Genomic DNA, 12,775 nt, shown 5'->3' on the forward strand with positions numbered 1-12,775 from the left:
AAATTCATGCAAGAGTTCACAGCCCAGCCTCATCCGGAAGGCCATCCAGAAGGACGTCTGGACGGTCATTCTGCTGTTGAGCCTTTCAATCGATTTGCATATCATGCTTTTATTGTTATAGATAAGCTGCCAACACAACTAATGCAGCCAACGAAGCTGGGGCACAGTCAGGGCTTGCGCAGGGTAGTGCCGGGTACTTGCATTGTACACGTTCTCATAGGCCTTCCCTCCCTCACAGCCCGGCTTCCTCTGGAAGGTCGTCCGGAAGGACATCCGGTCTAATTAGCATGTTGTGCTTTTACTATTATAGATAATGAATTTTGATTGTCTTTCCTTATTTAAACATTTTTAACCTAAAAGCTTTGCTGTAATTGTACGTTTGTGTTTCTGATTTTAAAGTCAGAAAACTGGCCCGCAGGTGACCGAGGAGGCTGCAGCCACGAGCATCATTGCTAACACGATGTGCATGCCCTCACCGTCCTCACCTTCAAGTCTCAGAGCCCAGGGAAGCCACCCCAGCTGATAAATACCGGAAATACGGCTCACAGTATCATAGCATTCATTCCTATTTCATTATTCCTTGATGAAGAACTATCTGAATGGCTTCTCTGTGAATAATACATTTTCCATTACTGTTCATGACTAAAGCACAATACTTATGGAAAACTGGCCATTATTTAAATAGTATCCCTATTTACTTATAATTAAGATTTTGCTCATAGATACATTAGAAAGAACAATTATTCAGGAGTTATAATGTGAAAAAATTATTAGAACTGACTGGCCAGAGTAGCTCAGTGGTTGAGTGTCAATCTATGAACCAAGAAATCACAGTTCGATTCCCGGTCAGGGCCTGGATTGCAGGCTCGATCCCCATTGTGGGGGGCATGCAGGAGGCAGCCCATCAGGGATTCTTTCTCATCATTGAAGTTTCTGTATCTCTTTCCCTCTGAAACCAATAAAAATATACTTTAAAAAATCATTGGGACAAAAAACGTTTTTTAAAACAAACTATTATGTTAGAAGTTAAAGATGAGAAAATTTATACATGTATGCTTTTAAAAATCACAGCATGAATTCATTATATATTGCCACAAATAAGATGTGAATTGTCTCTTGTTATACCTCACCCACTTTTATATTGGGTTGTGTCTTTTTATTTTTGATTTCTAGGGTCTCTTTTGTATTAGTAATATTAACTCTTTTGTTTTTATATGAGTTGCATATTTTCCCCCTGGTGGTCACTAACTTCTTTGTTGCCATTAATCCTTACCAGAGGATATTTCCCCATTGATTTTTAGAGAGAGTGAAAGGGAGGGAGGAGAGAGAGAAACCGGGAGACATAGGTATGAGATGGGTTGCCTCCTGCACACCTGAACCAGGCCTGGGATGACCCTGCAATCCAGGCATGTGTCCTTGCCTGGGGATTGAACCTGTGGCCTGGGGCGCATGTAGACACCCTAAGCACGGAGCCACACTGGCCAGGGTGTTGTTTAAATGTTGCTCATGCTGTTTGTCAGCAGAGCTGGGTTTTGGTGGCTGTGTAGTGAATTTATTACAACACTTCTTTTGTGACCTCAGGATTCTGAGTCACGATAGTAAAGACCTTCCTTATTATTCCAAGGAGGTATGTATAACTTTCAGAGAAAGGCCAGAAATCTACATTTTTATCAGAAAGCTTTAGATTTCCAAGTGTTGGCCGGATGCTGTGGGAAGTGGGCCCTGCCCTGCGGGCCATGCCGCCCAGTGGCAGACATGCGCAGCCTCCGCATGAAGATGGTGCTGAGGTCAGGGCCTCAGGGCCGCCTTGGTGTGGCTCCCTCCGAGGAGTGCCGTTTGTGCAGGCCCACTCCTCCCCGGTCCCGGCCCAGAGGACCCTTCATCCTCCGAAGGCGCACAGAGCCCCGGAAGGCAGTGCGGGTCAGCCATGGAGGGTGGAGGGCTGAAAGTCCAGGGTGGAACGGGGAGAGACATGTTCTCATCACTCTTTCTCTGATGCCGATGCTGGAGTCCTTTCGACAATCTGCCTGGTGACCAACCTGCTTGCTTACTCCAAATGGCAGGAACACACAACTTTCTGAGAGCACTGACTCAGTGTGTGGTAGGTGCTGATTCTCTTATTAAACCCAAATCTGCCTCTTGGTGACCCCAGCCCACTAGTCCTGTCTCACCCTGGGATGTCACAACAGAGCATGTGCAGAATGTGTAGGCAAACTGGGTGCCAGTCGCCCAAGGACTTACCAGATTGTCCCACCTGCACTAATCCCCTAGGCCCTTCTTTTTGCCAAGCTCTAGCATCTCTTGCTCCCACCAGATGCGGCCTCCATGAGAGACAAACATCATAGTTCATCATGGTACCTGGCACGTAATGTGTTCACTATGTACTGAATGTATGGCTAAATTAGTAAACTCAGCACAATTGTCCATCTGGGTCTCTTCTCCTCCCACCCAGTACCTTCTCCATGCCAGCCCAGTAATCCGTCACGTCGCTAGCGAAGTTGAATCTGGCAGGGACTTCCTGGTGGCCCCACTGCAGTGATGCCAGCTGCTTGGCATGAATGTGGACAGTGCGACAGGCCATCTGCGTCCTCCTTCGGATGCAGATCCCCTGGAGCTTCCGCAGCCAGTGCATGGCCAGACCTGTGAAGGGGTGACAGAGTGAGCCTTTCTTACTAGAGCTGCTCCATTAGGCAACAGCGCTCGTGGAGATCAAGCCCACCTCACGGCTTCTTCCGGAAGTGGAATTGCTTTGGGTGAGTGCATTGGCACTCACGTCCATTTCAGCCGAGCACACCCTTCTCCTCAAGCACAGCACCAGCCAGATCTTACTGCTCTAGCACTGCTGGCAGCTTTGTGGACACTCGGTTCTGTGTAGCAAGCCCCTTAGTGCGTAAAGTACAGGGCTGTGGTGGGCTGATTGTTGTTCCCAACAACTTGCTCCTTCCCTGTACTGGGATTATATGTCCCCATTAATTTTCATATGACTCGCCTAGTGCATTCTGGGGAAGAGTATGTGTCTCCCTCATGCTGACTTTGGCTTGCCCACAGATGTGAGTGGATGTGATTGTGTGGTTGGTCAGGAGCCCTTGAATTTGTTCCCTCTCTCATGAGTGTTGCATACCCCAGGTGGTCTCTACCTTCAGCTTGGATCCCTGAATGATAGCACCTGTAGGCTGAGCTGGGCCCAGCACACCCACAGCCTGCCCAAAGGCCCATGGGAAAAATATATGTGGTTCCAAGCTCCTGCGATGCTTGGATATTTGTTACTACAGTGAATGCTGATTAATACAAGTGGCATCTATTTCCTTCAACTGAACCTAGCACTTAGCACCTGGCACACAGCATCACTTTAGAAATTGTAACTGCTGTCACTGTTGTTCCATATGGGCTTCAGGGACAGTGGCTCAAGGCTGCGTAGGGTGGAGTTCCAACATGTGCACCCTGGTGGAGCCTGCGGAATTTAAGTCTAACGACCTTTGCTTTAAGAAATCAAGCCAGGAGTCCCACCTGCTGTCTGGTTTCCCATTCCCCTTTGTCTGGCCAGCAGCAGCCAGAATGCTCAAACTCTCAGACACTATGCCTCCTCTTTGATCTTCCAAAAGAACAGAAGTGAGATTGCCTGACCAACCTGCGGGTCTTACCCTATTTCCTTGGCTGCCTCTTTTGCATTCTTCAGGTCTCACCTCCTCAGAAGGCCTCCATTCTTGACCACCACTCAATCCCCGTTCTCATCTGACTGCCTTTCTTCCAGCCACCCCACCCTCTCCCTTTGCCATGCAAGACACCGACTCCTCTGCCCATTGCTGCTTCATCGCTAAAACCTGGCAGATACTCCCTTTCACCAACCCTATGGAGTGCAGACTGTGTTTTCCCAGTCCTGAATAGCTCTGGCTTCTAAAGTCTGGTTAGTGCTGTTAAGAGACATGATCCATGGAGACCGGTTTGGCACAATGGATAGAGCGTTGGCTTGGGGACTGAAAGGTCCCGGGTTCGATTCCGGTCAAGGGCATGTACCTTGGTTGCGGGCACATCCCCGGTAGGGGGTGAGCAGGAGGCAGCTGATCGGTGTTTCTAATTCTTTATCCCACTCTCTTCCTCTCTGTAAAAAATCAATTAAAAAAAAAAAGAGAGAGACATGATCCCATCAGTCCATTCCCTGCAACAGCGCTCACCTGCCAAGTCCTTTGAGGAAGTTTCTCTGGGGATCTCTTGTTCCACCCTCCTTCTGAGCAGACGGCTCCAGAATCCCTGTAACTTTGGAGGAGAGCACAGCTCACCCAGCAGATAGCTCAAGAGACCTGGGAAGCGTCGTGGAGGGCAAGCTAATCATTAACTGTGGACAGTCCCAAGCCTTACTTTCGGCAATGTCAATCTATGTAATCATTATTCAGAACTCTGTATCTGGTAAATTTCTAACTTCCACTTCAGTTGGCCCTTCTTCTGGAGGATTCTCTTGTTTGTTCATTTGGGGCTTGTTTTTGGTCTCCCCATTTGGCTGCCTGTTTGGGTTTGTGTCTATGTATTAGGTGAATCTGCTATAACTCCAAGTTTCTGGTGCAGGACAATGTCAGACTCTCTTTGTGACTGGCCCTGAGTACTGTTTGGAGCTATCAGAAATCCACAGCTTGTGGCTCCCTTAGCTGGGGCTGGGAGCCTTTGGAAAGAACGAGGATGTACAGCAAGGTTTGCTTTTCCTAGTCCCAGGCTCAGAAAGAGATCAGGCAGAGACTCAAAGCCTCCAGAGATCTGCCTCTGCCTGTAGTCTGATAATTATTCTCTGAGTCTTAATGCACCTCAGGCTATAGATCACAGCAAGGTATGGACTCCACAGGGTGGGGCCAGAGGTTTTTCCAACAGGGTGGGGCAATTGCTTCCCCAAAGGCAAAAGCTGCGTGGATGGTAAATGTCTGCCTGAGAACGATGTCCTCTGCAGATGAGGGAATGACTCAGCACAGAAAACCCAGGTCTGTGGATAGCTTGTGGGAACCCCCAACCCTGGATTCTCCTCACACAGCTCTAGATCACTCTGCCCTCCCTCTGCCATAGCCCAAGGTGAGTGGATGCACATGGAATTTTGTGTGTTTGCCCTTTAAATAGGGTGCCTGCATTTCCAACCATTTGGTTTAGATGCTGTAGAAGGTAAATGTGGGATTAGTATCCTCCCACAATCACATCAAAATTACAACTAAACTACAGAAAACTATCATCCAAAACCTCCTGAAGAGTAGCTGAACAGAAGTCTTGCAACTAAGGACATAAAGAAGAAGTTTCATGGAGACACGTGGGAAGGACAGAGATGCAGAATGGTACCCACACCCATGTGTGGTAGTTAAAAGGAGAGATATTTGAGCTGTGAAGGTCACTCCCTGAGGAGTAAGGGGCTCCAGAGCTCAGGGTTCGAGTGCCAGGAAGAGAAGTCCCCATAATGACCTCTGGCTGTGAAACCCAGTTGGATTGCTGCTGAATGAGATAGAGGGCTACAGAAGTTCCAGACAGTCCTCTTAGAGGGTTCGTGCATGAACATACATTGACTTACTCACTCTGAGATCCAACACAGGGTCAGCACGTCAAAAGGTATAGGGCACACATGAGTAGGAACTGAATAGTCTGGATATGACACAAGAGATGGGGGGCAGCTTTTCCCCCCCACACTGTTGCTGGCAGAGGCCATTGCTCCTCTGGTGAGCTCTCCCTATGCAGTCTGAGTCCCCATCAACCTGACTTATACTGTTTTCCTAGCCCTAATGATTTATTAGACCACAACCAACCCAACTTGTGGGCCCATCCAAGCTATTTCCAATGGCATTTTCATACAAATGGCCAGTCTTGGCTTATTCTTTAAACTTTCCTTAAATCTCTCAAAGCTTCACAAATTCAAAACAGACATCATCTGGCTGTTATGTGCTCTGTACCTCTTGCTAAGTGGTGCAGGCTCTGCACTAGTGACAGTTGGGCTCAGTCTGCAGCTTGGCTTCTCATTGGCACTTCCAAGCCCAACACAACTAGTAGCCATCAGAAGACTACTTTGTACTCATTCTGAGTAGCTGGGGCATGGCACAGTCAGCAGCTGACCTTGGCCTAAACCTCCCACACAGGCAACAGAGCCAGTGTGCACATGGCGAACAGCTTCAGACCACACTGGACACCACCAAACCACCTCCATGACTAACACACTGAAGGAGCAGACTCAGTTGGCACCAGAGACCTGCTAAAGTGAGTCCTGCTCTGTGAGGTTGGCCCAGCTGCTGTGGCTGCAGCTGGTTATTTTTGCCAAATGACCTGAGGGTCAATCCCTTCCATTGATATGCCAATAGCAATCAAGACTTAACTGCAACAAAGGGTGCAACTTGGATGACTGGGGGAGCTGCACCATTGGTTCCTATAGGATACCTATTACACAAGGTCATTCTGCTAAGATGGGAACATGGCAAATCAACCTAATACATAGAATCAAACACAGGGAGGCACATGAAATGGGAAGACAAAAAAGTCCTAAATGGGAGAACAGGATAAATCATTAGAAAAAGAACTAAATGAATGAAATGAAGGCAAGCAGACAACCAGATACAGAAATCAAAACAATGGTTATAATGATCTCAAAAAACTCTGTCAGAACTTCACCAGCACAAAGAAAAACATTAAAAAATTATATGTAAAAAAGAGAAATGAGGAATGTAAGAACTGAAATTAAGAATACACTAGAAGGAGCTTTCCCTTCGGCGTGCCACTGAAGATCGTGGTGTCGCCATAGGTCGCTGCCCCGCCCGGTGATGCCAAGATCCGCATCTTTGACCTGGGGCGGAAGAAGGCCAAAGTGGATGAGTTCCCACTCTGTGGCCACATGGTGTCGGACGAATATGAGCAGCTCTCCTCTGAAGCCCTGGAGGCTGCCCGTATTTGTGCCAACAAGTACATGGCGAAAAGTTGTGGCAAAGATGGCTTTCACCTCCGAGTGCGACTCCACCCCTTCCACATCATCCGCATCAACAAGATGTTGTCCTGTGCTGGGGCTGACAGGCTCCAAACGGGTATGCGGGGTGCCTTTGGAAAGCCCCAGGGCACTGTGGCCAGAGTCCACATTGGCCAAGTCATCATGTCCATCCGAACCAAGCTGCAGAACAAGGAGCATGTGATTGAGGCCCTGCGCAGAGCCAAGTTCAAGTTCCCTGGCCGCCAGAAGATCCACATCTCCAAGAAGTGGGGCTTCACGAAGTTTAACACGGATGAGTTTGAAGGCATGGTAGCCGAGAAGCGCCTCATCCCCTATGGCTGTGGGGTCAAATACATCCCTAATCGCGGTCCCCCTGGACAAATGGCGAGCCCTGCACTCCTGAGAGTCTCGGTGCTGCCCCCACCTTAACCCACCAATAAATCAGTTTTCCATCCAAAAAAAAAAAAAAAAAAAATACACTAGAAGGAATCAACAGTAGACTAGATGAACAGAGGGTCACTTGAACAATTTATAAAACAAGGTAGTAAAAAACAGCCAATCAGAGCAGCAAAATTTTTAAAAATCTAGAAAAATGAAGATATTTTAAGAAGTTTTTGCAACATTAAGCATAGCAACATTTGTATCATAGGGATACCAGACAGGGGAGAGAGAGAGCAAGAAATTGAGAACCTATTTTAAGAAATAATGACTGCCAAAACTGGTTTGGCTCACTGAAAGGTCCCAGGTTCAATTCCCGTGAAGGGCTTGTACCTTGGTTGTGGGCACATCCCCAGTAGGGGGTGTGCAAGAGGCAGCTGATCATTGATTCTCTCTCATAGATGTTTCTAACTCTCTATCCCTCTCTCTTCCTCTCTGTAAAAAATCAATAAAATATATATTTTTTAAAAAAGGAAAGAAAAGAAATAATGACTGAAAACTCCCCAAACCTGGTGAAGGAAAAGATACTCAAGTCCAAAAAGCACAAAAAGTCCCAAACAAAATGAAACCAAAGAGGCCCACACCAAGACACTTCATAATATGCCAAAGGTTAAAGACTAAGGGAGAGTCTTAAAAGCAGCAAGAGAAAAGCAGTTATTTATTTACAAAGGAGCTACCATATGACTGTCAGTTGATTTCTCAACAGAAATTTTTGGAGGCCAGCAGTATTTTCCAAGAAATACTCAAAGTAATGAAAAGCAACTAAGACTAACCACTAAGGGTGTCATTTAAAGTTAAAGGTGAAATAAAGAACTCCTCACACAAGAAAAAGCTGAAGCAGTTTATTACCACCAAACCATATTACAAGAAGTGTTAAAAGGACTTATTTAAGAAGAAGGACAAAAAAGATCAAAATATGAATAGTAAAATGTCAATAACTGCATCTATCAACAATTACTTCATTTTTTTAGTAAGTAGAATGTTTTTTAATTACCTTTAAAAGGTTGTTTTCTTAAAGGTTGTTTACAGAGATGTGAGTTTACATAACTTGGTGACAATATTTTGAAATGTACAGGCTATTTCATACAGAGGGTTATAAGAAAATATTACAAAGAACTATATGCCAATAAATTGCATAATCTTGATGAAATGAATAAATTCCTAGAAACATACAATTTCCAAAACTGAATCAGATAATCTGAATACACAGATTATAGCTAGTGAAACTGAAGCATTAATTAAAAAAAATTAAAAAACTTTTAATAAACAAAAGCTCTTGACTGGCTGGCTTTACAGGTGATTTTTATCAAACATTTAAAGAAGAACAAACATCTATCTTTCTCAAAATATTCCAAAAATTTCTAGAGGAGGGAAGACTCCCAAGTTCATTTTATCCCAATTCCAAAACCTAATAAAGACACTATAAAAAAAAAAAGAGAGAGAGAGAAAATAATAGGCCAATATCCTTGATGAACATAAATGCAAACATACTCAACAAATATTAGCAATCTGATAATAATATATAAAAGAAGATCATACACTATGATCAAGTGGAATGTATTGAGCACCTTCCCCCTAGTAGTCAGTGCATGTCATAGCTACCAGCCAGTCATCCAGTTGATGTGTCAACCAGTTGTTTACACTTTTATATATATAAATAATGAACTATAAGTAGACAAACTAAGAAAACAACCCCATTCACAGATGCTTCAAAAAGAACAGGAGTTCCAAAATGGTGGTAGAGTGATTATAAACTTCATGGACACTCTCCTAGGATCAAACTGGAATTACAGCTAAAACACATACACATTATTCTTAATAATCAACTGGAGTAGCTGGTGAGAACCTGATAACCAAGGACAGAAAGTGGAGACACGTAGAGAATGGTAGGAAGGGCGGAGGTGTGACAAGCTGGCCAGTTTCCTGCAGGTAGCAGCTGAAGTTCAGGAGAGATATCTCAGCTGTGTGGGATTCCCACTGATAACTCTGGGGTCTAAATCCCAAACTGGGTCCCTTACCCAGAGCACCAGAACTGAGAAGAGTACTCATATAACATCTGGCTGTGAAAAGCAGCAGGGTTGCTATCAGCCAGGGAGAGATGGTTGGAAATGCAGGCACCCTATTTAAAGGGCAAACACACAAAATTCCATGTGCATCCACTCACCTTGGGCTATGGCAGAGGGAGGGCAGAGTGATCTAGAGCTGTGTGAGGAGAATCCAGGGTTGGGGGTTCCCACAAGCTATCCACAGGCCTGGGTTTTCTGTGCTGAGTCATTCCCTCATCTGCAGAGGACATCTTTCTCAGGCAGACATTTACCATCCACGCAGCTTTTGCCTTTGGGGAAGCAATTGCCCCACCCTGTTGGAAAAACCTCTGGCCCCACCCTGTGGAGTCCATACCTTGCTGTGATCTATAGCCTGAGGTGCATTAAGACTCAGAGAATAATTATCAGACTACAGGCAGAGGCAGATCTCTGGAGGCTTTGAGTCTCTGCCTGATCTCTTTCTGAGCCTGGGACTAGGAAAAGCAAACCTTGCTGTACATCCTGGTTCTTTCCAAAGGCACCCAGCCCAGCTAAGGGAGCCACAAGCTGTGGATTTCTGATAGCTCCAAACAGTACTCAGGGCCAGTCACAAAGAGAGTCTGACATTGTCCTGCACCAGAAACTTGGAGTTATAGCAGATCCAATACATAGACACAAACCCAAACAGGCAGCCAAATGGGGAGACCAAAAACAAGCCCCAAATGAACAAACAAGAGAATCCTCCAGAAGAAGGGCCAACTGAAGTGGAAGTTAGAAATTTACCAGATATGGAGTTCTGAATAATGATTATAAGTATGCTCAATGGTATGAGAAAAAAATATAAAAAATGACCAGTCAGAAATGAAGAATGACATAGCACTAATAAAGAACATATTGGAAAAAAAATGCACAGCAGATTAGAGGAAGCTGAGGATTAAATCAGTGATTAGAAGACAAGGTTGAAAGAATCATTCAGAGAACCTAAAGGAAAAAATATATTAAAAAAAGGACAGCTGTGGGACAACATGAAATGTAACAATGTTGACATTATAGGAATGCCAGAAAGTGAAGAATGTAAGCAAGAGATAGAGAACCTATTTGAAGAAATAATGGCAGAAATCTTCTCTAATGTGGTGAAGGAAAAAGTCACACAAGTTCAGGAGGCACAGAAATTTCCAAAGATGAACCCAAAGAGGCCCATGCCCAGACACATCATGTTTAAATGCCAAAAATTAAAGAAAAGAGAGAATCTGAAAGACAGGAAGAGAAAAGCTATTTGTTACCTACAAAGGAGCTCCTATGAGACTGTCAGTGGATTTCTTATGAGATATGCTGCAGGCCAGAAGGGAATGGTATGAAGTAATCAAGGTAACGGAAAGCAAGGGTCTGATACCAAGAATACTACATCTAGCAAGGCTATCATTCAAAATAGATGGTGAAATAAAGAGCTTCCCAGACAAAAAAAAATGCTAAAGGAGTTTATCACCACAAAACCAGCATTGCTAAAAATGCTAAAGGGACTGCTATAATAATAAGAAATATATAGAAGAGGAACATAGGTGTAAATAATTAAAATGCCAATAAATAACTACCTATCAATAGTAGCTTTAAATGTAAATGGATTAAATGCTCCAGTCAAAAGACTTAGGGTAGCTGGATGGATACAAAAACATGACTCAAATATATGCTATCTACAAGGGACTCCCTCAGAACAAAAGACACACTCAGAATGAGAGGGAAGGGATAAAAAATAATTTCCCATGCCAATGGAAATAATAAAAAAAAAGCTAGAGTAGCAATATTCATATCTGACAAAATAGACTTCAAGATGAAGGCTATCACAAGAGATAACAAAGGTTACTACATAATACTCAAGGGATTGATCCAACAAGAGATATAACCCATTAAACATATATGCATCCAATATAGGAGCATCTAAATATATTAAAATAACTACTAGAGGACTTCAACAGAGAGATAAACAACAATACAGTAATAGTAGGAGACTTTAACACCCCACTGACTTCTCTAGATAGATTGTCTAGATAAAAAATCAACAAGAGCTGAAACCGGTTTGGCTCAGTGGATAGAGCGTCGGCCTGCGGACTGAAAGGTCCTGGGTTCAATTCCGGTCAAGGGTATGTACCTTGGTTGTGGGCACATCCCCAGTGGGGGGTGTGCAAGAGGTGGCTGGTCGATGTTTCTCTCTCATTGATGTTTCTAATTCTCTGTCCCTCTCAATTCCTCTCTGTGTAAAATCAATAAAATATATATTTTTAAAAAGTTAAAAAAAAGAATGAAATCTTGCCATTTATGACAATACTAGAAGCCCAGTGCATAAAATTTGTGCACCAGGGGAGGCGGGGGGCTGGCGTGGGAGGGGGTTGAGGTGTCCTTCAGCCCAGCCTACACCCTCTCCAATCTGGGACCTCTTGAGGGATGTCTTCCTTTCTGTTGGTGACTCCTGAGCAGAAGTTAATGGTGCTCTTGGGCCTGAAGCCGAGCCGGCCATGCCCACCCTGCGAGCAGTGAGTCTGGCCCGCTGAGGATGGAGCGGGGCAGCATCATTGGGCAGATCTCCGCCTTTAAAGAGGGCGGGCCCCCAATTCCCAGCGCCGTGTCGTGTGAGGAGCGGCCAGCGGGTCCAGGGGCATCGCCAGCTGCTCATGGGCGGGGCAGCGAGGAGCGGGGTGCAGGGCCTGCTGAGCTCAGAGGGTACTGTGGGTGGTGCTGTGCAGTGCGGACAGGCACCTCCTGGCCTTGACCTCTCCCGTGGAGCCCATGCCCTGAGGTGCTGGAGCTTGGGACCCTCCCTGGCTGCAGGGGCAGCTGCCGGAGCGTTGCTGTCAGAGTCAGGGTGCATGTGGCTCAGGGTGCTGGGACAGACAGCCAGAAACCACATCGCCTCCCCGACCCTCTCTGAAGCCCTGGCTCCCCACACAGGCCCCTCACTCAGGCCGCCCCACACCCAAGAGAACCCCCACCCTGATCTGGGACACTGTTCAGGACAAAGCAGCCTGCCCCCACCCATGCAGGCCTCTATCCTATCTAATAAAAGAGTAATATGCAGATTGACCATCACTCCAACACACAAGATGGCTGACCCCATGTGGTCAAAGATCCTGCCCCCATGTGGACACAAGATGGCCAGCAGGGGAGGGCAGTTGGGAGAGACTAGGCCTGCAAAAGATGGCAGTTGTGGGTGATCAGGCAAGCAGGTGAGGGTAGTTGGGAGGCACCAGGCCTTCAGGGGAGGGCAGTTAAGGGTGACAGGCCAGCAGAGGAAGGAAGTTGGGAGCAAACAGGCTGGCAGGGGAACAGTTAGACATCAATCAGGCTGGTATGGGAGTGGTTAGGGGAAATCAGGAAGGCAGGCAGGCGA

General features: G+C 45.7%; 1 protein-coding gene across 1 annotated transcript; it reads left to right on the plus strand.

Moving 5' to 3' along the window:
- Nucleotides 1-6,722: 6,722 nt before the first annotated feature.
- LOC311621797 (large ribosomal subunit protein uL16-like) lies at nt 6,723-7,375 on the plus strand. Its single transcript, XM_084882161.1, has one exon. The coding sequence runs from the start codon at nt 6,842-6,844 to the stop codon at nt 7,358-7,360; it is 519 nt and encodes a 172-aa protein (XP_084738287.1). The 5' UTR covers nt 6,723-6,841; the 3' UTR covers nt 7,361-7,375.
- Nucleotides 7,376-12,775: the final 5,400 nt, after the last annotated feature.

The sequence above is a fragment of the Pipistrellus hanaki genome (assembly GCF_964339955.1).
Source record: "Pipistrellus hanaki genome assembly, chromosome: 4".
In the NCBI taxonomy this organism is placed as follows: Eukaryota; Metazoa; Chordata; class Mammalia; order Chiroptera; family Vespertilionidae; genus Pipistrellus; species Pipistrellus hanaki.